At 38.2% G+C, this 27,645-nt stretch overlaps 1 protein-coding gene across 1 annotated transcript; it reads right to left on the bottom strand.

Moving 5' to 3' along the window:
- Window positions 1–226: 226 nt before the first annotated feature.
- On the bottom strand, window positions 227–25,649 carry SSR1 (signal sequence receptor subunit 1). The gene is made up of 8 exons (XM_055322890.1): window positions 25,494–25,649; window positions 22,527–22,639; window positions 18,920–19,007; window positions 17,180–17,442; window positions 15,347–15,423; window positions 14,070–14,148; window positions 12,613–12,706; window positions 227–2,575 (listed from the first exon to the last, which is right to left on the bottom strand). Exons 1-8 carry the CDS (start codon window positions 25,570–25,572, stop codon window positions 2,508–2,510), a joined length of 861 nt encoding a protein of 286 aa, XP_055178865.1. The 5' UTR covers window positions 25,573–25,649; the 3' UTR covers window positions 227–2,507.
- Window positions 25,650–27,645: the final 1,996 nt, after the last annotated feature.

Genomic DNA, 27,645 nt, shown 5'->3' with positions numbered 1-27,645 from the left:
CTTTTCCTATCAAAAATCACTGTTTTCTGAAACTTACTGAAAATTAAAAACCATGAAAATCAAGTACATGTTCCTTTTCTTCTGACTTCTATCTTCCTCAGGACCTTGCAGGTCCCCATTCCCTACCCACCCGCCCTGTTCAGACAACAGTTCAGAGGGCAGGGGCAGTCTGAAAAGTCACTCACTAGTAAGACCATGAAATGAATGATGAAGCTATACAACCAAAGCAAGATCCATGCTTTATGAACACATTATTCTCACATGTCTGCGTGACAGCTTTGATACACAAGATTCTTGGTTCATTTTACAGATTCTGAAACCAATTTGCTCAAAAGGTGAATTCTGAAACCATGGTTGGTATAGCAAATGAATATATCAAAACAAACTTTAAAAACTTCATCCAAATATTTACATTTAAAAAAGACATTTAAAAAATAGGCTACTTATTAAGTGTGCTTGAACAAACCATGTGTGGAATTGAATTCCATTCATTATGGAGTTAGTTTCTGCTAAACACATACTGATACTATAGAAGACCCTGGCAGCTGAGGATTTAAGAGTTTTCAACTGTTCCCAATCTATGCTAAAAAATAAAACATGACAAATATTTTCTGAGGCACTAATTTGAACCTCAGCAGTGGAAAGGCTAGTATGTAAGGCAAATTACTTAGGAGTCAGAAGGGCTGGCACCTGTAACTCAGCGTGGCTTTGCCACTGCCTAAGTACCAACAAGTAGTCAATGAAACGGTCTAGAAGCCATTTAAATTTTGTAATTATACCTCACTGCATTGTGTTCTAGTATCACAAACTTAGAAATTCACAAAACAATGTTTTTGAAATATATTCCTTGAGAAGGTAGAGGGTCTCCTATATTACATTAAACAAAAAACATGCAGTTTTTACAGCTCACAGAGCCTTTTCAAAATAAGCTACTAATCATACAGCCCAATTAAAAACTCAAACACTTTATATTACAGGTATAGAAAGTTTATAGTTCAGCAATGCCAATATAGATAATTTGACACCTTAGCCCCTATTTGCAAAGTTGTAGAAGTTTAACAACTATACAATAACTTCTATTCTATTGTCATAGGCTTTGGCTCAGATGTTTAAATACTTAAAGAACTTGGAAAGATTTTTTTATTCGCGTATCTTATTTTGCTGTTGTTTCATGTGGGCATGGGTGGGGATTATAGTGAGGAGGGGAGGAGGGGTCAGTTCATTGTAATAGACAGATCAGGAATTAAACAGCCACTAGAATTTCAGTTACCATTTCCTTACAAAATATATGTGGAAGAATATGGCTTAAAGACAGAGGGGAAAAAGCCTCTTATCTATTCATACTATTTGACTTACCCTTTATCCAGTCTGACAATAATGCCAAACTTAATTTACTACCTAGGATAAGAGCATTTTATGAAGTCCAATTTAGTTTTGATTCTGAGATCTTAAGTGCTTAAAATTTTTGAATTCTTCAGATTACTAAAAAAATCTTTTCTGGACAACCAAAATACTCAAAAAAAAAAAAAAAAGATAAAAATGAATTGGTTAACTACTTAAAAAATATCTAACTTTTTTTTTTTTACAGATTAGTATTACTTATAATATATATTTGCCCCAATAAACTGACTTTTTGCTTAGTCTATAGACCAAGACAATTTTTCTCAAACAAGATACTTCTATTAAGGAAAAAAATAAATGATCTCTTTAAAAAAAAAAAAATCTAAGCGGGTCAGAAATAAAACAATGGATAATACACTCGGGTCCCACAAATGTACCATTTTCTTTTTGTAAAAAAGAAAGAAAGAAATAGGAAAAGAGAGGGTGGGGTGGATTTTATATATCAAAATCGGCAGAATTCTCATGCTTCACAATTTTGTTGCTAGAAATCCCCAAATTCCTTGGGCTCATTTGGGAAGTTTTCTGAAGGTGCGCATCATAGTAAACAGCAGCAAAATACCAAAACAATTCTATTGCTAAAAAGCAGCTACTCCTGCCTATGCCTTTAGAATACTAGTTGTAAAACAGCAACAACAAAACACTAATTTGTGCCGTCAACTGAGATTTGAGCAATTCTAAGAGAAACTGTTTTCTTTACAACAGTCTAAGGCAGGACATCCACAATCATATTGGACAAATATTCTTTTGAGTTTTGGGGGGAAATACTAGGAAATGTCAAAAAGAGAAAACAGCATTATATTTAGTATTCTAAAGGCAGGCTTCAGGTAGTTCAACAATGATTCTGGTAACACTAACTGCTCACATACATACACACGCACACACATAGATTTTTAATGGCTTAAAAAAAAACCAAATTTGTTACTTTAGAAAAATGAATGCAGTGCATTTTCAGTAATATTATTATCGCCACAGACTCTGATTGCTCAGTCCACACATAAGTAGTAGTTGCCTTCTATGGTGATATGGCTTCTCTGCACTAATTCCCATCAGGCCGAAAAACATTAGGGCAGGTTAAGTAAAGACTGAATTGTTGCACAAAGGAACATTTACTCATCAGATCCCACTGATCTCTTCTGTGCCCGTTTCCTGGGCAACCTTCTTGGTGAAGCTTTATCTGGAAGAAAAGAGAAAGTTTTAACTTGCTTATTGTAAGTATGATGGATTCAAAAGATCTTTAAAAAGCATTTTCCTTCCACTTTACCATTAAGTTTAAAACACACACACACACACACGCACACAAATACCCTAATAAAAATTGCGTCTTATCTAGTATAGGTTGCTAAACTAGCCTTTAAAATAATCCTTCAAGAGGTAACTCAATTCAAACAAAACTTTGTACAATTAGGGTGGCAAAAGGTCTAATCTTGGTTACTGTGATATTGAAGCCACCAAGCAAAATCTTAAATTCTACAATTTAGTACGTTTATACATGCAAAAGTAAACACTTTGGAAATAGTGCCAAAGGTATGAAATTAAAGCTTTAAAAACACCTATATTGGCTACAAATTAATATTTATAAATGCAGCCATGCAGTTTGCATAATTTTTAGTAATTTCATAAATTTGCCTGGAATGAGCAGCAGGTTAAAGGAAATTTTTAGAAGATCAATACTAAAAACATCACCCTTCACATGTAAGCACTCTTTGTACTTCCTGTACTTCTCTTTATCTCTTAAGAGTCCTAGCGGGGTCTATTAAACAAAAGCTAAATTGGTGGTGAGTTTCTGCTTCCAGCCAGGAAGAGCACTATCTACGTTTCTTTAAATGAGGCTGTCTTCTTCTCTGACCATACTTTTTCAATTTCTAGGAGCACTTACATATTAGGAAGTCAAGCCCTTTCTGGAATAAGTTAGAAACTATAATATTTTTCCTGCTTAAAAAAAATGAAGGGGTGGAAAAAATATTTCACATCAAAGTATGGGATTTATTTTGTAAGCATTTCATGAACGATTATGAGAAAAAAATCTACCTAGAAGATCTTAATTTTTATTTTCTAAAACTGCCAGATCATCCTAACTACAGTTTTAAAATATACAGTAAATATTTATCAATATATTCTTTTTAAGATTTTATTCATTTATTCATGAGAGACAGAGAGAGAGAGAGAGAGAGAGGCGGGCAGAGACACAGGCAGAGGCAGAAGCAGGCTCCATGCAGGGAGCTCAATGCAGGACTCGATCCCCGGACCCCACCCCAGGATCACGCCCTGGGCTAAAGGCAGGCACTAAACTACTGAGCCACCCAGAGATGCCCAAGAATATTTAACAACTAAATTCTTTTTTTAAAAATATGCTTAAGAGTCAAGGAGTATAATTTATTAAGACTGAGTCTGCAGATCACGTGAAAACTGACCTTGGAATTTTATTAAAATAGGTTAGTGATGTGTTTAGAGGGGGCTCAACTCACCCAAAACTGAGCATAGAAGTATTTTTCTCAAGAAAGTCTACAACTTTCATCAGATTTCAGAACGGTTAGACTGAACTACTGCCTTTATGCAACTGGCCAACTATTAGATAATATTTTATTTGAGTAGCTCCATACCCAGCATGGAGCCCAATGCAGGCTCAAACTCAGGACCCTGAGATTAAGACCTGAGCTGAGATCAAGAGTCAGGATGCTTAACCAACTAGGCCACCCAAGCCCCTCTCAAAAAGTATTTTAGAATCTAACAGCCATCTGTGTGAATACAGCAGTTACTATGCAGATGTGAAGTGGTGATTTATAGACTTCCAATAATCTCAACCACCTGCAGCAGGGTTTTAAATATGAGAATACATGAAAAAGAGCCTCAGAGGACCTGCGATGCCTGTCTCAACACATATCAATTAAATTCCAGCAAGGCAGCCAACTCTTGTCTACCTTAACAATGAGTCTAAAAACCTCCATCACCTGCCTAGCACAGCAAGTTAAGAAGCTGATAAATGAGAAACAGTAATAAAATAGCACTCGAGTTATTTTTGGCTTTTGGGAAACTGGCTCCAAATATCTCAAGAGTCCAGAAAGTAACATTTTACTTCAACAAAAATGTTGTGTGTAATGATGCTTTTCAGCTACCAAAGAAAAAACAAGCCCCTCTTATCACTTCCCCCACCAAAAACCCTAAGAAACTACTTTTTTTTAAAAAAATCGAACATATTAAGGTCAAAATATTCTATAAAACAAGAAATCAACTGAAAGAACAAAAAACACTGAACATGATGTTAATGAGATTCAGTAAATGGGGCAGATCTGAAAATGCCTTTTAAAAAAAAGATGATATAAAACCCACCTAATCATGTGGTAAAACTGTGACTTTTTTCATTTTTAGAAAAGACAAAAGCAAAATGTTAGCAGAAACTTCAACTAGTCCCTCACCAACCCCTTCTCAGAGTAATCTATTCCATCTCCTATCATACCTGGGGAGTCATACTATACAAATAGTTGTCAGATGAGTTTTGTAATTAATGAAATTAAAATTTCAAGCTTCCTAATGGATCCCCGAGTTAAAAAGAAAGTCAAATTACATGAAAGACTTCATCTTTGTAAGTTTCTGATTAAGATTCCTTATGTATACGTTTAAAATACTAGTATTAAGCAAAGGGCCTATAATTTTCTATTAAAATAAGCTAACCTGTCATTTACAGTTAGAAAGACTTAAAGGTAATTGAAGCACCCTAATCTGAAATGCAAAACATATAAGGAGAAAAATGTATTAGTAGCAGGCTCAAATTGTTTCAAACTACCCCTCCTTCCTTTACAATTCTCATTGAGTGAGGAAGAGATGAGAAAAACCTCTTGCCAAATTTACAGTGGCCCCTGAAACCTATTCGTCCTCACATTACCCCTCCCCAAAATTCCTGGAAGCCTGAGAGACCTTCCACTTCCACAAAAACCTCCTGTTCTATTATCTCTAAAATTTCTCTTGGTTTTCTCCATTATGTCCTCAAATATGCAAAGCACATGTCCTATCTTAGAAAGAATTGGCTACTTTTTTTCTAAATTATCTTCAATTTGCTCAATGTCTAGTCTGGGAAAACTCTGTTCTAAGCGTGGTTCTTAAAGTATGTCTGGACCAGTAGCCACCTCAAAAATCACCCAAGAACATGGATATACAAATTATTGACCCTACCCAGACCTACTAGACTGGAAACTTGGGGGAGGGGAGTGGCTAGCAGGGGTAAGAAACAGGCTAGATGGTTCTGGTGAGTGCTATAATTTAAGAACTACTGCTTTAAGGAATCATGTGGAATATAAAATATAAGAATAAAAAATCAAGTAAAAATATTAAAATGGACCTGAAAATATCACTATGATTTCAGGATTTATTTGAAAAAATATGTATTTTCTAGCTCAGTTCACAGAATGAGCCTAGAAATAATGTCACCCAGTATCAGTAACATCCCTAAAATCTAGATTTTCATTTCTAATGCCATCCAGGGGTCCTTGGAAAGGCAGCTTGCTCCATGCCTTGAGCAAGTACAAAATGTCTAGATTACCTTGTTGAGCTAGCAAGTAAAGGATCAAAGATCAAAAGGATACGGTTAAAGATGGTTCAAAAAGGCAACCAGTTTAAAAAAAAAAAAGGCAACCAGTAATCCCTTCTCAGCTTTTTGGCTGAGATCAAGTGTAAAAAGGCAACCAGTAGTCAAAACTGTAACAATCGTAGCATCAAAAAAGAAGACAGCTGACTAAAATACACGGATTCTATGAAAAACTGAGTTTATACATGATAATTAAAAAACAAAGGAGAAAATTAGGAAAATCTCATTTGTCACATTGGGGTGGTTTTTAAACTAACTCTTTGAAAACCGGAAAATAAAGGGAAGAATTAAGTACTTATCCTGCTTTTCCAGTAGGAACTGTCTTTTATAAAGTAACCAAAAAGTCCCAATTGATGAAGGAAAGAACTACTTTACAAAAAAACAAAAGGCAATTAGCAAAAATCAAAGAAATTTCAATGAAAAATGACCACTTAAGACTTCTGAAACATCGACTCAAGAAAGGATTTTCAACAAGTGAAACGTTTAGAGAACTGGCTGTGTGATGACAAACCAATACCACACAGATAACTTCTAGGTTGCAAGCAGAAACAACTACCTTCTCCTGGTTACATGGAAAGATCATATGCCTACTGCCCTAATCTAGTGCTCAATTTAGCATCACTAATGATGGGACAATCAGATACAGTTTCTCGATGTGATGCAGGGAGAAGTACTTATGAGTTATGATGTGTGCTATCAGCCAAAAATATTTCAATCTAATCAAAGCTATAGATTTACCTTCCAAGTTAAACAAATTTTAACTAAAAGGCACCAGGAGAAAACAATCAGAGAAATCTGGAACAAGGGACTTTTTAGAGTCTCATTCCTCAGTGAATCAATGGGTTAGCAGCACTGGCATTTCCTGGAAGCCTGTAGGAAACACCAACATTTAGGCCCCATCCTAGAGCAAATGAATCCGAACCTTTATCATAAACAAGATTTTCAAGTGATCTGTATGCGTGTTAAAGTGTGAGAAGCCCCTTTCCAGGACAAGAGGCCAATTTCTTGAGGTGCCATAAATTAAAAGGGACTTAAGACAAAACCACCAGATGTATCATCCTATACTGGAAAAAAGAATTGTAAAGAATATTTTTGAAACTGAAGAAATTTCAACATGATTATTTATTAATAAAGAAAAGAATTCATTATTCTTTAAATGTGATGTTATTTCTGTCAGGAAGTTATTTCTTTGCAAATCAAAAAATTTTTTAGAGGTACTATGTCACTTATAAAAAAAAAAAAACTTGCACTCTAAAAGAGCAAATAATCAGGGAGCCTGGCTGGCTCAATCAGAAGAGCATGTGACTCTTTGACTCTTGATCTCAGCGTTGTGAGACTGAGCCCCACGCTGGGTGTAGAAGTTACTTTAAAAAAGAAAATAATGGGGCAGCCCCGGTGGTACAGCGGTTTAGTGCCGCCTGCAGCCCAGGGTGTGATCCTGGAGGCCCGGGATCAAGTCCCGCGTCGGGCTCCCTGCATGAAGCCTGCTTCTCCCTCTGCCTGTGTCTCTGCCCCCTCTCTCTCTGTCGCTCATGAATGAGTAAATAAAATTTAAAAAAAATAAGTAAAATAAAATAATGTTTTAACTAAACACATTTATTTTCCCCCACACTTCTTCCTACTTAAACCTCTGTGCCCCTGAATTTTTTTTTAATTTTCATTTCTCTTATTCAAGTAAAGTTAAAATTTTTTAATTTAAATTTTAGGTTGTTAAGATACAGTGCAGTACTGGTTTCTGAAGTAGATCAGTGATTCATTACTTACATACAACACCTAGTGCTCATCACAAGTGCCCTCCTTAATGCCCAGCACCCATCTAGCCCATCCCCCAGCCCACCTCCCTCCATCACCATCACCATCAGTCTGTTCTCTATCATTAGTCTGTTATTGTGCTCCTAATTTCTGAAATGCTCTCAGGACTCCTTTGATTTCAAAGGCTGAGGCTCCAACTAAGACTTCTTGGCTCCCAGGCTTTGCTAAAAGTAGTAATGGTGAGAAAGAACTGATTATGTATGAAAATATTATGTACCTTCCAGCTATTTTCAAATTCCAGTAACCATTTATTAATAACATGCCTCTCAATAAGCCTGTAGAGAGTAATGCATCAAAACCCTGAATTTGATAAAAATTTTATCACTTTAATTAGAAAATCAGATTATCTCAATGCTGTTTATAGAAGTTTCATTGTTGTTTATGAACTTTTTTCAAAGTGAGGGTTTCAAATACATTGAAAAAGCAGTAATACAAGTGTCTTTGGTAGTAAGACATTGTCCTGAAACAAAATCAGGTTTTGAGCAAGAAAGGCCAAGTACTATTAAAAAATATTTAATGACTTTATCCATCTTTGGGTATTAAGTCTTCCTGGGAAAAAGTACATGGGCCTCAGAATGAGACGATCCAGCTGTGATTCTTGGCAAGTTATTTTTCCTCAGTAGCAATTTCTCATCAATAAATAGAGACAGCACCTCATCTTGCAGAGTGAATGCCCAGTACAGAAGTTTAATTCTTTCCTTCGACAAGGTCTCCCTGGATTCTAATATGGTCCCTTTTCCTAACTTAAAAGTCGTCCATATTATTCACTCTACCACATACCACATACTATCTCTGATTACTCAAATATTTCATACTATCTCTGTTTATTCAAGTATTTCATACGTGTCCTTTACTTCCCTCAGGTAGAAATGTAAACTCCTGAAAAAAAACCAGTAATATTCTTCTTTTCAACATACCATTCAGAACCTAGCATAGTATTATGACACACTAAATACCTGACACTTGCTGATGAAAATACAATAATAAATTCATACGCTCTAAGTGTAGTAATTCTCAGCTTTAAAGTTCATGAATAACAACGTCAGGGAGAAAAGATACGATAAAACCAACTCCTCTTCAATCTATTTGTCATTTAAGAATTCTTTGAGAGGAGTGGTGCCACAGCTTTAGTTTTTTAGCTGTAACTTTTAATGCTTTTAGGGCAGCCCCAGTGGCTCAGCCGTTTGGCACCGCCTTCAGCCCAGGGTGGGATCCTGGAGACCCGAGATCGAGTCCCACGTTGGGCTCCCTGGAGCATGGAGCCTGCTTCTTCCTCTGCCTGTGTCTCTGCCTCTCTCTGTGTCTCTCATGAATGAATAAATAAAATCTTAAAAAAAAAAAAAAACAAACTTTTAATGCTTTTAAATGTAGTTTCAGCCAATTCTGTGTAAGACATTTAAAATTTCATTTTTTAAAGGTTTTATTTATTCATGAGAGATACACAGAGAGAGGCAGAGACACAGGCAGAGGGAGCAGGCTCCTCACAGGGAACTCGATGCAGGACTTGATCCCCAAACCAGAATCACACCCTGAGCCAAAGGCAGACACTCAACTGCTGAGCCACCAGGCGTCCAAAAATTTTAATTATTTTTGAAGAACCTTTATTTTAAACATCCAGACTACATTAAGTAATTTTGAGGCATTATAAAGAGACCACAGTCAACCCAATTCCACTTTTTGCTATGATGAATTTCAGGATAATATGGAAAACTTGTCCTTAAAAAAAGATTAAAGATTTATTTAAATTTAAAGATATATTATTTCATGGGATCTCAGCTATCACCTATCACTCTATGTCCCAATGTCTCCAAATCTTTTTTTTTTTTTTTAGATTTTATTTTTAAGTAATCTTTACACCCAAAGCAGGCTTGAACTTACAACCCCCAAATCAAGATTGCATGCTCCACAGACTGAACCAGCCAGGCACCCCATCAGTGTCTCCAAATCTTGATTCACCTCTGCTCTAAAAACTTTCAAATGCTTACTGGACATCCTTATCTGGACTCCTCATACTCAACAGATCTAGTTTCAATTCATCTCCCCTCATGCATGTTGTACTACTGTTCCTATATTCTCTAACAGTATGGGATCATCTTCCATCCAGATGCCTAAAAGTCAAAATTATTTTTCCCTCCTCCCACCCTCAAACAAAAAGTCACCAGAAGCCCAATCTGCTCCAATTTTGAAATATCTTTCTAGTTTCTTTTCCTCCACATTACTATTGTTTTAGCTTAGGCCCTAAGGATTTCTCAGATGTTTTAATGAAATCATTTAACTGGTATCCCTACTTCTAGTAGCTCCTGGTTGCTAAACCATATACCACAAAACTATGATTATTTCTTTTAAAAATATAAATTTCTGGCAGCCCGGGTAGCTCAGCGGTTTAGCACCGCCTTCAGCCCAGGGTGTGACCCCGGGGTCCTGGGATCGAGTCCCACATCAGGCTCCCTGCATGGAGCCTGCTTCTCCCTCTGCCTCTCTCTCTGTGTCTCTCATAAATAAATAAAATAAAATCTTAAAAAAAAAAAAAATATATATATATATATATATATATATATATGTCTTACTTCTCTACTTCAGAATATCTGATGGCTGACTTTTAACAAGAAGGAAAGCCAAGTCCTTCACACGGTGCATAAAACTTTGAAGAATCCTTCTTTCCCAACTTCTTAAGACTCTGGTCAAAAGTCAAACTTTATAAATGATGTCCCCTACTCTCTCCTGGAAGATGAAGGGCCCTCCTATGCTGTTACTGCTTTTGTGCTCACTTTTAACAAAGCACCTATGATACTCTAATTATGTTTCAATAGAGAAAGTTTTCTGAAAGTAATAATGAGAACAATTCAATTTGTAACCCTGGAAAGGACTGTGAACAGCCCATTCACAACAAAGTACATACTAAGTAACCAATATAAATGTGTAAAGAAGAAAAACCTTATTCATAATTGTAAATGAAAAATGCCATTTTGTACCATACTGCTAGATTAAAACATCTGATAGTATTTAATACTTGAGAAAGACTGGCAAGAGTGGAAAAGAACTAGGCAATATCGTACATCGTTGAAAACATAAAATACCTTTCGGAAGGGAAATAAGACTTTTCATTAAAAAGAAAATGTATATAATTTCAGACGTATTTTAAGGATTATCTAGCCCAGGTGAAAGGGGAGAAGAGAATCAAAAGGTACAAATTTGCAGCTATAAAATAACAAGCCATGGGGGTGTAATGGACACCACGGTGTCTACAGTTATTAACACTACATTGTACATTTTAAATTTTACTAAGAAAGTAGATCTTAAAAGTTCTTGTTACAAGAAAAAAAAAGACTTGGGGTGTCTGCGTGGGTCAGTCGGTTAAGCATCTGCCTTTGGCTCAGGTCATGATCGCAGAGTCCTGGGATGGAGCTCCGCATTGTATACCCTGCTCAACAGGGGGTCTCCTCCCTCTCCCTTTCAAATAAATTAATAAATAAATCTAAAAAAAAAAAAAACCACAAAAACATTTTTAACTGTGTAGTTAACAGATGGTTAACTAGACTTACTATAGAGATCATTTCATAATGTATACAAACATTGAATCATTATGTTGTACATCTGAATCTAATATCACTTATCTCAATTAAAAAATGAGGAATTATAAGTTTTTATATAAAAATTAATTTAGAGATAAACACCTGAAATAACATATATCCTTCAAAACAGAACAGGTTTAATTTATTAGGACACATTTATATAAAGGAGTACTACCCAGTTACTAAAAAGAAAGAATAAGTCACTATCATTAAAAAAAACCCAAGACATGAAAACTCAGGAAGTAGAACAGTGTATGCAGCATGATGCCATTTGTATCAACTATTCACAAAGAAATAACAGACATATGTACTGGTAAATGTACAGAAAATACTTAGAATAACACACAAACACCAATTATTTATAGAAAATGAAGTTAGTGGAGCCAGAAGGGAATCTCAGTTTTTCACTTCTGTACTATTTACTAATGTTTTTAATACAAAGCCATACTGCTTTTATAATGTTTCTAAACAGTTCATTTATGGGGCCCCTGGGTGGCAGAGTTGGTTGAGTGATAACTCTTGGTCTAAAAGTTCAGGGCAGGATCTGAGGGTTCTGAGATCAAGCCCGGCATCGATGGTCAACACAGAGTCAGCCTGAGATTCTCTCCCTCTCCCCTTTCCCACACCAACTTGCCTGCTAGCTCCCAAAAATAAGTAAATAAATCTTACAACTAGTCCATTTATGATTGGAAAAAATAAGTCCCATATTCTTTCATAAAAATTAATAGTTTAATCACATATGTAATGTTGAAATATATGTTATGTAAACTACCAGGCAAAGTTCTGGGTTTATTCTTTCAAACTACAGTGGGTAGTTAGTAGTTAGCTTTTCTAATAAACACAGTGCTGAAAACTGTTCCATTACTCATTAAACTTACTGTAAAGTATTCATAAGCTACACAGAATCCCCCAGTACTATATACAGCAAGCACCATTAAAAAAGTTAATTGCCTCACCTCTTCTACTCTGCACTGAAGCAACAGAAAAAAAGAGATAGGAAAAGATTAGGAATATGGAGAATTGACACATTTGTATATAAAACTGTAGATCTGGAAGCATTTCTAAATTAAAGCATAAAAGTACTATTCACAATAAAATTTCAAAGTGTTTATTATACTAGGTTCTCCACAAGTAATGGAAAAGATGAGTGTTAAGTAGCATTGACCAAGCATTTTTGTGTCTAAAATACTTAAGTTTAACTTCCACTTAAGATAAAAATTTTCCAGCCAAGTTTGTAGAAGTACTTACTGATTTGATTCAAGGTTTCCTGAGGAATCCAACTCATGTCAACATCATTCTGACTTGATGTACCCATCTCTACCTTCTGTATGGGTCTCTTGCGCTGAGAGCACAAAAACATTATTTTATAAGAGTTCTCTTATTATGTTCACTATAATTTTTAAAAAGCATATTAAGCTCTTCTAGCTTTAAAAACATACTCCTACTTAAGTACTTTATTAATTAGAAGGAGAAAAATCATGCCTATCACCAACTATAAATAAATGATAAGGAATAAATCTTCACAAGAATTTATTTTCAGGTTTTAAAGACCTTTTCCTCCGCTATGAAGCTTCCTACGTTGGTGGACTGGTGGACCAACTAAGTATTTATAAAAAATTCAAGATAATTACTGAAATACTGCATGCAAGCAGGTAGATCTGTACTGTTAGCTAAAGCTAAATATACAGTTGGCATAAGTAAAATAAAAATATAAAATCTTATTTAAGCTAACAACCTCAAACTCTGTCCCTGGAATAACTGCAGCAAATTGCTAGGAAGAAAGTGATTCAATTCTTTCAGTCTTGCTCTTAAACAACAAACCTAATCATTTATGTATCAAGTATACAGTCTAAGAACTAGACTCTGCGTACTTGAAAAGTAACTAAAAACTGGCTTCATTCAAATGAAAAAAAAAAAAAAACTGGAGATGCCATTACACTTCATACATAAATTTATAGCAAAAAAGCTATTATGAAAATGAGGTAAAGAAAGTTGTGGAAATTAACACCTGAGCATTTCTGAGTATTTCTCTTTTAAAGATCAAGTAATGAATATAAATTCGACACAAATCATGTTATACTTTCCATTGAGAGGATAACATGGGTTGTTCCTTTTTTTTTTTTCTTTTTTTGCAAGGAGAACAGACAGATAAAAGATTAAGTGGTGGAATAAGCTACCATATCCAGACAAAGAAAAACCATGATTATAGCAGGTGCTTCGGCATTGCCACTTTCCTACCCTAATAAGAAAGCAGAGGTTTGATAGAATATAGCCAAATTCATTCATTCTATTTCAAATGAAAAGATTAACTTAAATGCTAACTGGAAATTATCTCTAAAGAGTAAAAGCTGTATTGATTAGACGTTGAATAATATATCCATTGAAAAGTGTAGTAAACAGTACAATGAAATCTTCTGAGTTGAAGGAATAAAAATTCTAACATGATTTAGAATTACAATATGAAGGTAAAGATCATTCTGGAGGGTGTAACCAAAAGACCTTAAATGCATTTGTGTATGGAAGTCTAAACAAAAACAAGTCACATATCCAAGGTCTCATCTTCAGGTTTTATCTTAAAAAAGTACAATAGACCTATAAATACACAAACCCACAGTTGACAGCAAGAAGCCACAAATAACTAGATTATACTTAGTACAGTAACAACTTCTGAATTATGGCCGTAAGAGTCATTCATCTAGAATTACCTTTCTCGATTCTAGGAGTTGATGAAGGCCAACAACAACCAGGAGCCCAAGACCAGCAAGGAACATATACATAAAGATTCTGATATAAAAAGGAGAAAAAACAAACTGACTTTATTTTTTTTTATTTTTTATTTTTTTTACAAACTGGCTTTAATTCATAAGAAACAGCACAACTAAGTAAAACTATAATTCTGCTTTAACTCAAACATCATAGTTAATTACAACTATAATTCTAATATAAGTGTTCCAAATAACTTGTGGGGCAAAGGAAGTGTTTTTTTTTTTTTTAACATTTTTTTTTAATTTTTATTTATTTATGATAGTCACAGAGAGAGAGAGAGAGAGAGGCAGAGACACAGGCAGAGGGAGAAGCAGGCTCCATGCACCGGGAGCCCGACGTGGGACTCGATCCCAGGTCTCCAGGATCGCGCCCTGGGCCAAAAGCAGGCGCCAAACCGCTGCGCCACCCAGGGATCCCCAAAGGAAGTATTTTATAGTCCATTTACATCTAAGTAGTAAGTTTCACAGATTTACTTTAAGAACAATTAGTCAAAAAAACCCAATTATATGATCTAAAATGAATAAAATTACTTTATAATTTATTACACTCAAGCTCAGTTTATTTAAATTGCGTTAGGTTTTTTTTCTCTCTCAAATATTATTTTGCACAATTTGATTTAAAAATTGCTTCTGGTCAGTTACATATATGTATACAGTGAGAAATGATTCATATCATTCACTAAGAACAGTTTCCAAGATAACTTGAGAAAAGTTAAAAATATAAACTAGATCTAGCAAGTGAAGAGGTATGTAACTTAGATAAGGCTGGTGATCAGCTTATGAGCATGTGGCAGAAAGAATTTAGAAAGGGGAGATGTTCAGAAAGCCATCTATCTTTTAAAAACAGTATATGTCATTTTCCATTATCTTTCCTAACTCACTATTAGTTCTAAAATATGGATTTCTGTAGGCAGGATTTCACAAAAATTTATTGTGTGGTCCATTCTCAGTATCAAAATAAATGTTGGGGCAGCCCAGGTGGCTCAGTGGTTTAGCGCCGCCTTCGGCCCAGGATGTGATCCTGGAGACCCGGAATCGAGTCCCACGTCAGGTTCCCGGCATGGAGCCTGCTTCTCCTTCTGCCTGTGTCTCTGCCTCTCTCTCTCTCATGAATAAATAAAATCTTAATAAAATAAAACAAAATAAATGTTAACAGGAGCAAGCCTTTCAGGCCTACCTTGTGAGATCAAGACATACATATTGCAAATTTCACTTACGTTTCTCCATCTAACCCATCCTCTCTTTCAATGATCGTAACTGTTTGATTGAAGACAGCATCTTGGAATACATTGCCCTATTAATAAATCACAAAAATGTCAACAGCATTGAAAAAATAAAGATTGTAAGATTTCTTAAAACTGTTACCTTAAAAAAAAAAAATAACTGTTACCTTGACAGATATAAAGCAGCTTTCTCATCACTTAGGTCTAAGACTCAACAAAGTCACATGTAATCACACTAACTCAATGTCAGAGACTCAACATTATAGTAATACTTTCTTCCACAAAACAAAATCGCTTCCAACTTTGCTAAAGTTGTCCTCTGGTTTCATGAGGGTAGGCAAGTGGAAAAGTGTGAGAAACCAGGAAAGTAAAATAAAGATAAAATGTGCAGAAAGAGACAAAGCCCACAGAACACTCATAAGCTAAAAGCTGTAAGTTCTGTTGTGTATAATGCCCCCAAAAAGAAGGGAAGAGCATGACAATGTATACAGTAGCAGCCGCAGCAGCAGATTGTAAGAACTGAAGTCAAATCCATGTTCTAAATTCACAATGGACTGGAAATTAATTTACATGATTTTCAGTATCAAAATATTTTTCTGTTGCAGTCTTGAATTAATTTTGTCGGTTCAACACAACTTCAGTTTTCAAACACATCAGAATCATTGGGACAATACAGATAGTTGTTTCCAGTGTTTGATGCTTCACACAAAGGCAATACTTCTCAAAATTGTCACTTATTGCTAAACTGTAATTATGTAAGTTTTACTTCTAGATCTTTCCACCTGCATTCCTCCAATGACAATTCCAGGAATCAGAATACATTGATGATACAATCAAAATGAAATAAAACTACACATTCATGTCTGTTGGATTAAGTTTAATTCTGCTTGAAAACAAGACAAAATATATAATTATTCAAACTGCTTAACTATGAAATTGAGGAAGATGACTACATTATTTTGAAAGATCAAAAACCCTAATAAAAAAAACTTCATTGCAGCATGAAAAATTTATCTTAGACATAAGTAAGCATGCTGACAATATGTGAAGAAAAGGTCGAGTAAGCTTCCAAAAGGATAAATTTTCCTTCTCTGAAAACTTTTTGAGAAGGGAATGATTTAGACGTGCTTTCATCTGAAGGATATAATACTTGGCACCTGGAGGTCAGCTCCCAGCAGTAAAATTCTGGTGTTCTCGCATTGATTTACTGGACATATACATATATATATATATATGTGTGTTTGTGTGTGTATATATTAAAAACCACAAGAAAGACAAGAGAGCTTATATTAGACCATTCGGTTCTCATAAACCATAAACCTTACTGCTCTAACTATCCTAAAAATAATTGATTATATTTTTATCTGAGTATATAAAATGATGGAAAAAGTTACGGAAAGCCCTTAAAACTTACAAATAAAAGCAGTAAAATGGGCAAAATGGAAGCAATGAAAGGAGGTACAAAACAAACTATTCTCTCTACATTAACACCTGAATAAACAATAGAATCTGCTGTGTGGCTTTTCTCTCCTTTAAGATCAAGCTCAAGTCACATCTACTTTTCTACTACAGCACCTTATACACTTCTCTTTAGTATGTATCACTTATGCTGGAATATTGCCTGTTTATACGTATCTGCCCCACGCAATTCTAGTGTTGAAGACAAACATGTGCAATTTATTTTTGCCTCACTGTTGCCCATCACAGTTCCAACCATAAACAGGCACTTGAATGAATAAATATAAGAGTATTCATTAATCAGTGTCGACTGTCCTCATTCATCTCTAAGTTAAAAAAATTTAAAAAAAAAAGTTTAGAGGGCCTTACATTCAGATCTTTGTAGTTCAGATTGATGACGAGACCAAAAGGTCGTCCACCCATGGGCTCTGCAGGAATGAAGGAGTACTCAAAAGTTGCCTGTCTCTGGGGTGGTACTACAGTGTTCAGAGGAAGAGCTGTGAAATTCTGGATATAAAACTGGTAGTCCTGAGGATAACGGAATGAGGCATCCAAGGATTCTACAATAAAATCTTCTGTACCCTTGTTTGTAAAGCCTACTAGGAACTTCACAATATTATTTGCTGGAAAATCTAAGAAACAAAAAAAGAAATCAGAAGATTAGAAAACATTGTAAGCACACAAAATAAATAGACATTATTAAGGATTTGGGCACCCTTTCCTACATGTGGACTTGGTTTCAGAATCTTTTTCAGTAGCACACTCCAGTCACCCACTAACTAGTAATTGATTACAGTTAGTGTATAAACTGAAACCCTTGTCTGTACTCTGGCATTGCAACTTAAGAACTGAAAAGAGCATCTCAACATCAGATTACATCACTTCCATGTTGTGTGATCTAAGAAAGAGTTGTGTACTTTTAGCAGTAAGATTAACTGGCCATGGAGCTACCTGTCTTAAAGTCACCTCCAACCTAGCATCTATTATCTATGCAGGTAAGAATGACAGAAAGGTGAATCTGAGATTGTAGTGTCCATTAAAATACTGAAAAAAAAAAAAAATTAACCAGGTAACCCATACCACTTTAAGCAATCAGTCAAAACACAAATTTGAAGGTAAGACTCAGAGGCAGCTACAAAAAAAGGAGGAAAAGCCTCTTAATCAAATCCTACTTTTTGTAGGCATAAAATTGGAATACATGCAGGAATAAAACAAAACTTGAGAAGACTAAGAAAATTAGTAACTTCAAAATGGAAGTATTTAATAATTATATCGTGGCCTACAGAGCTGAGTTTCACCCAGTTTAGCAGAGGCTTTGGGGCAGACACATCTGGGACCATCTTCATAATTTATTTACCAACTGAGTAGCCCCTGGACATGTTCTTCACCTCTCTAAACCTCAGTTTAGCAAGAGTAAATATCTTCACATGGTTTCTGTTATCGTTTTTTTTTTTTTAAGATTTTATTTGAGAGAGCCAGAGCATGAGGGAGCACGAGTCGGGGGAAGGGGCAGAGGCAGAGGGAGAAGGCGGACTTCCGACCGAGCAGGGAGCCCAAAGTGTGGCTCAATACCAGGACTCCAGGACCATGACCTGAGCCAAAGGCAGATAGATGCCCAACGAACTGAGCCACCCAGGAGCCCTGGTTTCTGTTAAGATTAAATAATGCACAAAAAATATTAAGAACAGTGTTTGTTGATAGCCCTCAGTAAATATAAGACATATTTATTTTTCTTTTAGTGAAACTAGGCTTAATCAGTTTTAATATTTCACTAATATTTACTAATATTTCACTAATTTACTAATATTTGCTAGTATGTCTCTCATATTTTAAAATATAAGTCAGTTTACTGTGGCAGTTTGAAAAATGTTTAAAAACAGTATCTTCCAAAAGAACATTTGACTTCTAATTTAAATATAGTACTTATTTTCCCCATAGTTTAAATGCCAGGAATACTACCTTACATAAAAATACATATTTATGCCATATTTGTAAAATAATAAAGAGGAAAATGAATAAAAATCTTAAGCATTACTAATGCTTTCCCCAAAAGAGTAAGCTTGTCATTTGAAAAATTCCTATGCCTGAGTTAAAACATTTCTCTATTACCTTCTCCTTTCACAAACAGGATGGTTGTATCTGCACTTGGTGAAGCTTCAGGTTCACCAGATACATCTTCTTCCTCTTTATCTTCAGCCTAACAAAAACAACATTAAGAAAGATAATTATGAAGGAAAATACATCATTTAAAAATAATGACTGCATATGTGGGACAAAATGCTGCTTCTCCAAGGCTTTGCTGGGATTAGTAGGAGTACGAATATCAGTGCATCTCCAAGAATAATATGTATACCAATGCCCCGGGGATTTTATGCAGATCTGATTCAGTTCCAGGGAAAGCCTGAAATTCTGTATTTCCTTTTTTTTTAAATTAAAGATTTATCTATTCATGAAAGACACAGATAGCGGCAGAGACATAGGCAGAGGAGAAGCAGGCTCCCTGCGGGGAACCTGATGTGGGATTTGATCCTAGGACAACCCCATTCCACCCGCGACCGGACCAAAGGCTCAACCACTGAGCCTCCCAGGTGCACCTGAAATTTATCCCACACGTGCTTTTTATCTAAAAAGCATGAAGGAAATGCCAAGGCTACAGGTACTCAAACCACACTTCCAACTGTAAGGTTCTAGAGCACAGGTTGGTAAACTTTATCTGTCAAGTCTGGAAAAAAGTTTAAAAGGTATCTTTCAAATGAACACTTAATTCCCAGTTAAAACAAATAGTATTTATTTTCTCCTTTAAATGCCAGGAATACTACCTCACAGGAAAAAGTCTCAAACTTACTCCTCCCGCTCACCCTCCATCCTCCCACAAGGGTGAAGGAAACAATACTCTGAAAGCAGCACCAACCCAAGGATCCAGCTATCAAATAATTTTGGCTTTGGGAACCATGAGGTCCCTCTGGCAACTACTCAACTCTGAAGCTGCAGCATGAAACCAGCCACAGACGATATGTTAAACAATAAAGACAACTGGACTTGGCCTGTAGCCATTTTGCTGACTTCTGTTCTAGAGCACCTTGTCATCACCCCCAAAAGATTTCTATCTCAATTAACAGAACAATCTTCCTGTGAGAAGATGTCACACAACTTGGAAGAAGTGGTTAAAAAAAAGAGTAAGCAGGATCATATGGGGATGATGGAAATGGCCTAAAATGCAGAGCTGCTCAACTTGGCACATTTATTAAAGATTGTTGAATTGTTTGTTTAAAACAGATGAATAGTAGTATAATCTGTAAACTATATCAATGAAATAGTTACAAAATGTGAAATTTTAATTTAAAATTTTAATCCTCAGGGCAGCACCTCTTCAGGAATTGATGAGGATTACAGAAATCACTAATATATTTGAAGTGTTCAGGCCTTTAATAAATTGAGATGCTTAAGGGCACCATTGTTTACTGGCATTTTGCTTTTTTCATTTATGTAAAACACTCGCTCTCTCCCAATAGACAGACCTCTCTCAAGGGCAAAGATAGTCTTAAACTTAAAAAATTCTCCATATCTAGATCATAACTCAAGAGAAGACCCTCAAACATTTGTTCAATGACTGTGCAACTGTTTGATGTTATATTTTAAATATCCTAATGATACCATTCATTTAGTAAGAGTTAGTGAATTTGTATTTTTGAGAAAAGAAACCCACAAGTAGGAAAAGGGACCAGCGATAAGAAGGCAGGAACCAAAAGGCTGTAATAAGAAGCAAAGAGTATCTGATCTGACTTGACTGATGTATTGTGATATAAAAAGAAATGGAAGTCATAAGATGAAAGCTTAAATTGCTAGAGCCATATCAAAACAGGAACAGTTTATGGAAGTGGGATGGATGGTAAAAGCTCAATTCCATTTTAGACATATAAAATTTCAGGTATGAATGGAGTATCTAGATGGTGCTATCGAGCAGAGAGCTGGAAATAAAGGTATAGAGCTCAGTAAGGTAAGTGGCTAGAGACAAGATCTGAAGGTAATTGGTAAAAGGTGGTGCTGGTTGAAACCACAGGTTTCATCAACAGTAAGGAGGCAAGCAGAGGGAGAGAAGATGGTAGAGAGATTGAGCAGCAGCAGTTGGGCAGAGTAAACTAGTCACCCCCACCTCCAAACCAACCTGAAGGGACTCAACGAAGGGGTACTCCACAAATGCTAGAAAGAGTTTGAACAGGATAACGATGTAACAATGAAAAACAGGCCACGGATTTTGCAATTAGGTGAGTGGTGACTTAGCAAGAACAGTTTTACTAGATACATCGGACCAGACCACAATACAAATGTGAAATGAGTAAAGCGGTAGGTACAGTTTACTCTTTCAAGAAAAGTGCTGGTAAAGAAAAAGTGTAGCAACTTAAAGTGGAGGAATACAAACTGGAATATAAAAGTATATCTGTAGCATTTTAACAGAATCAAGTCACTGACAAAGTTACAGAAAAATACAAAATCCCACCACAGGACCAGATGGGGACATGAACACAGGTGGTAGGGCTAGCCTTAGAAGAGAGTAAAATCAACCCACTATTTTTTTTTAAGGAGAAAATGTAGAAAGGATAACTGAATAATATAATTCAGAAGTAGAAAATTTGATAAAGTTCACACTCGATGGCTTTTACTTTCTGGCACTGAAGGCACTGTCTTGCTAAGACTGTGAAGAGAACTGATTCTGGAGTTTAAAAGTCATTTTTTAAAAAGAAGTAATCTGTGTAGAATAAATTATAGTAGTCCAGAGAGGAAAATAAAAGTAGCTAGAAGCATGTTGCAGTGATCTTCATTCTACCCCAACATTCTTACTGTCATACTATAATTTTATAGTAAAAGTTTCAGAACTAGACTTTCACATCCTGAGCTGAAGGCAGGTGCTTAACCACTGAGCCACCCAGGGGTCCCCAGAACTAGACTTTTTAAAAGATCTTCTCCAAGCCCCTTCTTTTTCACGAGACACATTTTATATACTGTTTATTGCCTATTCCTCACTCCCTGCCACCAAAACACATATATATTGCCCCAAGAACAGAAACTCCATGTCAGCAGGGAAAATACCTGGTTTCTTTACCCCAGCACTAAAAACAGTGCCTACCACATAGTACGGATTCAGTAAATACTTGCTTACTGAATGAAGGAAAGAAAGGAGGAAAATGAGATCCAGAGAGATAACCTACTCAAAGTCTAAAAGCTAAGTAGCATGCATCCCAAATCGATCAACACTGGTCCAGTGCCATTCCCAGTGTACTATTACCCTCTTAGATAAGGTCCGTATGACACTTAATTGTTCTTTAATTGTTCTTTGTCTCACATCTTCCTCCTTGTGCAAGAAAATACTTATCCATTCTCAATTACTGGCCCCTTTCTCCCAACTTCAACCCACTGATCACAGTAACCTCTTAAAGCAAGAATTTTAAAACCAAATTTGGTGAAGCCCTGGTGACCCAGTGGTATAGCGCTGCCTTTGGCCCAGGGCCTAATCCTGGAGACCCGGGATTGAGTCCCACGTCAGGCTCCCTGCATGGACCCTGCTTCTCCCTCTGCCTGTGTCTCTGCCTCTCTCTGTGTGTGTGTCTCTCATGAATAAATAAATTAAAAATCTTTAGAAGACAAAAACAAATTTGTCTATAAAAGGATAGATTCTAGAAACGCCATATACATGAATTACGCTTTATAGAACACCAACCAAATCTGTGGGTTCATCTTCTTCCACTTCTGCTTCATCATCTTCATCTTCAATTATTGAATCTTCCACCGTTTCTTCATCTTCTGTGAGATCTTGAGCTGCAGCTAATGAGCCTAACAATAAAATACAAAACAAGTAGTTACCCTTTACCGCTGGCATACCAATGGTTTTTAGTCCCAGGTACAGGCAACACATGTTTCCCCTGGAGTAATTCAATCTCCCAGTTCCCTTGAATGATGTCAAATTACAATGCATCTAGAATATTCATGATTTTATCCTACTGGTAGTCAGATCAACTGTATGTTAACTTTAATGGGAAATACTGTTTAAATTCTCAAAAGCACTGAATTGTTGGGAAGATGAACTGCCGAAACTAAAGATGCCTTGAAGGTCAAATAAAAGAACTTTACACAAGTTTGTTTTAAACGTAAAAAGCTCCAGAATTTAATCCCTATCATTAACCATACAAATGAAAACCTTACTCAGATCTAAAGGAAATAGCAACCTCAATAACTAGGCAAGAAACATTTGTTATTAAAGTTGACTACAGCTCTGAGAACTTGATAGCATGTAATTCCAAGGAATACATACTTGTATGGCATCCATGGTAAAAACTAGCTTGCATAAAACATATTTGATACAATAAAAACTACACTGGTAACTTCAGAGTTGATGGCACCGAAAGCATGCATCCATCTATTTTTGCAGATGGCTTTCAAACATGTTTTAAGTACCTTTTCATTTTATTTCCCCTACACTTAAAAAATTAAGCACCACTATAAGGTCAAGAAATTATAATTTTATAGGCAAAAGTTCTTTAAACAAGTCACGTTAAATTGATCTCAGGCAAGACACTCAAAACAGACTCTCAAAGTTCTAATGACTCTTCCAACATTTCTCAGCAAGAATGATGATGTGGCAATTCAGTAGAGGAAAAAAAATGTGGGAAAGGAAGCATGTGTACATGCTGCAATACCCAGAGAAAACAGTCTATATTAAGGGCTATGCATTTTAAGCCTTTCCCACTTCCTTGAGTTCTTACAAGCTGTTAAAATTTATGTACAATATTAAAGAACACCGAACCGCACATTATGAACTGAACAACAACTTCTACTGTTTGCTGGACAAACAGTGCATTCATAATTTACAAGTCATCTCCTAGAACCAGCAAGAAAAATACCTATGCTAACATCATAATTTCAAGTTGTACTTAAATTTCAAGACTTCTCAATAGATGCAATGGCTTTTCAGCCTACATTTCAGTAGATATTAAGGTTACTCAGTAGCAGTTCTGCGCCTAGAGAATCTAGCAATTCTCAATTGGAAAACTTTAGAGAAAACACTTCCTTTGGGGGAAAGGAAAAAAAAAAAAAAAGACCATTCCTCACACACACACACACACACACACACACACACAAATGTCTAACGATATCTAATTAGGTTTAGACAAAACTGATGTTTCTTAAAACAGAAAGAAAATGTTTTGAAACCTGAAGAACACAGTCTGGATCCTAAACAGGCAATTGTCCGATTTTCTTTTGAAAGCCAAGTAAGAGCAAACCAGCCAAGTGACTCCTAAAGGAAGAGAGCCCCCCTTCAACCCTGCAAATGAATTCATCAACAGGCTCTGTTAATTCTCTCACCTGGCTTCCCATCCCCTAAATAGAAACCAGTGGCTTCCCTTTCCTTTGTTAAAAAAAAAAAAAAAAAAAAAAAAAAAAAGGCGCGCATGGGCAGCAGGGTGGCTCAGCGGTTAGCGCCACCTTCAGCCCAGGGCCTGACCCTGGAGTCCTGGGATGGAGTCCCACGTCGGGTTCTTCCACTTCTGCTTCAGAAGTAAGCAGAAGCATATAACTGGGTGGGTGTTTTATGTTGGCAAACTGGAAAAGAAAGAAGAAAGAAACGAAAAGAAACAAAACGAAATGAAAAGAAAAGCAAAGAAAGAAAAGAAAGAAAGAAAGAAAGAAAGAAAGAAAGAAAGAAAGAAAGAAAGAAAGAAAGAAAGAAAAAAGAAAGAAAGCCTCTCCCTCTGTCTCTCATGAATAAATAAATAAAATCTTTAAAAAAAAGGAAAAAAGAAAGAAAACTCAAGTTCCTAACGGAACAAGGGGGCAAAAAGAGCCACGTGTCTGCGTCCTTAGTGTCCTGCAATTCCCACAGCAGGCAAGTGCTGCAAAGAACAAGCCGAAATGAACGTCTAATGTTGAATTAGATCTTTTTTTCCAGCCCCAGGGCCATGAGAGGCGTACACACACACACACACAAAGTTGCAGAGAAAGGGAAGGGGGGGGGAGAGGGAGAGGGAGGAGGAGGAGGAGGAGGAGGAGGAGGAGGAGGAGGAGGAGGAGGAGGAGGAGGAGGGCGGCTCAGGTACAGGCAGGGCGGGCTCCCGAGCCGCCGGGCGAAGACGCCAGGTACCCCCCAGGGATGCGGCGCTGGTTGGCAGGGGGTGGATAGCGGGGGGGGGGGGGTGGATGGTGGCGGGGGGGATGCTCTGGGAGCCGAGCTGCGCAGAGGCCAAAGGTCTCAGCAAATGAATGAAGGAGGGCTCGCAACGTGGAAGCCAGAGACACGTCAGCCCAGAGCGCGGCGGGGGCGGGGCGGCCCGAGGAGCCCAGCGGGCTGCGGCTGCACAACCCCCCGCCCCCCGCCCCCCCGCGACCCGGGGACCCCAGCTGCGGCCACGGCGGCAGGTGCGGCCCAGGCGGGGACACCGAGGTGCAGGCGGCCGAGGGGCAGCCCGCGGGACGCGGGGACGCGGGGACGCGGCGGAGGCCCCGGCGGGGGCTGCCCCGCGCGCCCGGACCCCCGACGACCGGCCGGGGCGGGGGAGGGCCGGGAGGGCGCGGGCGGGACCGACCCCGACCCCGACCGCGACCGCGACCCCGACCCGGGCGCCGCTGCCGCCTCCGGCTTCCAGCCCGCAGCCGCCGGCCTGCGCCCCGCCACCCACGGCCCTCGCCTCACCTCCCGGGCCGCCTCGGAGCAGCACGGCAGCGGGGAACGCCAGCAAGAGGAGCAGAAGCAGGCGCGGGAGGACCCTCATGGCGCGGCCGGTCCGGCGTCCGCTCGCCGCCCGCCAGCGCTCTCCGCGGCTCCGGCGGTAATGGCGTCACCCTTCATCCGGGCTCCGCGAGGGGGCGGGGCACGCACCACGCACGCGGCTCTCGCCACGCCCCCTCCCCGGCGAGGAGCGCCGCCGACGTGGCCGCGGGGCTCGGAGGGGCAGGGGACGGGGCAGCCGGTCACGTGACTCGCGGGCTGCCCCGCCCCCTCCGGGCTTCGGCTGTTCCCGCGAAGGGTCCGCCTCCCGCCGGAGACGCGGGCGCTGCACCTGCACCTTGCTGCCTCGCGCTCCCCCGGTTCATTAGCACCCTACGCACTGATTGTATTTGTTTTTTTAAATTATTATTATTATTTTTTAAAGATTTTCTTTATTTATTCATCAGAGAGACACAGAGAGAGAGAGGCACAGACACAGGCAGAAGGAGAAGCTGGCTGCACGCAGGGTGCCCGACGTGGGACTCGACCCTGGGTCTCCAGGGTCACGCCCTGGGCCGAAGGCAGGTGCCAAACCACCGAGCCACCCGAGCTGTCCTAGTGACTTTATTTGAATGACCATCCGCCTATAGTGCCGGCGCGATGCTCTTTTTTTCTTTTTCTTTCTTTCTTTCTTTCTTTTTTTTGTGTTGTTATTTAAATTCAGTTTGCCAACATAGAACACCCAGTTATATATGGGATCATCGGGCGCTGTAGCCTTTGTATGATTTTAACTAATAGTGATATAAGGGACACAGACTACCTGCTTTGAAAAGCAAAAATATGTTTTGCGATATGTGATTGTTTAAAAGAAAAAAACCCTAAAAGCATAAGAAATAGCGGAAAATCTTGGCCTCTATCGGCCCACACCCTCACCCATAGTTAAATAGTGCCAGTGCTTAAATTCTCGACATTCCAGGATCATAAATCACCCAGAACAGTGCCTGGCATGTGGTAAACATTCGGCAAATATGAAATAGAGGCGGCAAGGGCTGTTGAAGTTTAGGTTGCTATCAATACTTGGGTATTTCGTGCAATTAAACAGTGTGAATACCAACTACTATTGGGCTGGAGCAGTGTGAGATGTAGGAATGGTGAAACGGGCTATCCTTTATCACATGCCTACTATTGTCAGTCACTATTTCTTAGAGCTGTGCTTTCATGCACGATTTCAGTGATCTCTAAAAATCGCTCTGAACTGGATATTATTTACTGAGAAGAAAACTGAGAAGCAGAAAGGTCATTTACCCAAGGCTGGTCAATGACAGAGGCAAGATTTGAACTTGGCAGTCTGATTCCAGATTCCTGCTCCGGGGCCTAGTACCATCCATCAGCTGCTCTGCTCCTGCGTTGGCTCGGCTCAAGGCCTCATTGGCCTGGGGCCCCTGTGAAAGCAGCTTGTAGCCCACGTTGACTAAGTCTGTCTGCAAAAATCACAACCTGACCGTGCCAGGCTGAAACAACTCAGCTCCACGCGGTTCCATCAGGCCGCCAATGCCACTGCCGTGCTGCTGTGAAAAAAGAAAACTCACAGGCCCCAAACGGCATCACTCAGGCCACATCACCAAATCTGGACTTGATACGCAACTTAATTGCAGTTTCAACTGCCGCTAGAAATGGAGTCTTAACCAGTCAGTAATTTTCTGATCAGCGTCAATGAGGAACCTTGTCACATGGGCCCATCTCCAACCCCCAAAAGAAGGTAAGGTAATCAACCTAATAAGACAGCCTGTCCTTCCCCCCAAGGGGCAGGTGACTGTGCCTGAAACAATTCTTTCTTTTCTTTTACTAATAACTTCTTGTCCCCATCCTCCTTCCTATAAAAACTTTCCATTTCGAAGGATTCCTCCTTGGAGCTGCCCTCCACTTGCTAGATGGGATGCTGCCCAATTCATGAATTACTTAATAAAGCTGATTAGATCTTCAGATTTACTTGATTCAGCTTTTTTTTTTTTTTTAACATGGCTAAGGTGGTACCCTCCCACTCTGCTACTGCCTCCACTTCTGTGCTCACCTGCCAAAGTCACCACTTTGCAAAGCCACCAAGTCCACTGCCACTACTTTGGGGCTGAACTTTGTT

Source organism: Nyctereutes procyonoides, unplaced genomic scaffold (genome assembly GCF_905146905.1).
Source record: "Nyctereutes procyonoides isolate TBG_1078 unplaced genomic scaffold, NYPRO_anot_genome, whole genome shotgun sequence".
NCBI lineage: Eukaryota > Metazoa > Chordata > Mammalia > Carnivora > Canidae > Nyctereutes > Nyctereutes procyonoides.
Note: the sequence above shows the minus strand (reverse complement) of the source record. Positions and strands in the feature narration are given on the sequence as shown.

Excerpts from the sequence above, each read along its gene's own strand:
- SSR1 (XM_055322890.1), bottom strand. The coding sequence starts at position 25,572 with ATGAGGGTCCTCCCGCGCCTGCTTCTGCTCCTCTTGCTGGCGTTCCCC. Across the intron at positions 17,443-18,919 it reads CCTGTTTGTGAAAGGAGAAG|ATTTTCCAGCAAATAATATT; the intron begins GTAATAGAGAAA and ends TTTGTTTCTTAG. Across the intron at positions 14,149-15,346 it reads GATGGGTTAGATGGAGAAAC|AATCTTTATGTATATGTTCC; the intron begins GTAAGTGAAATT and ends TTTTTATATCAG.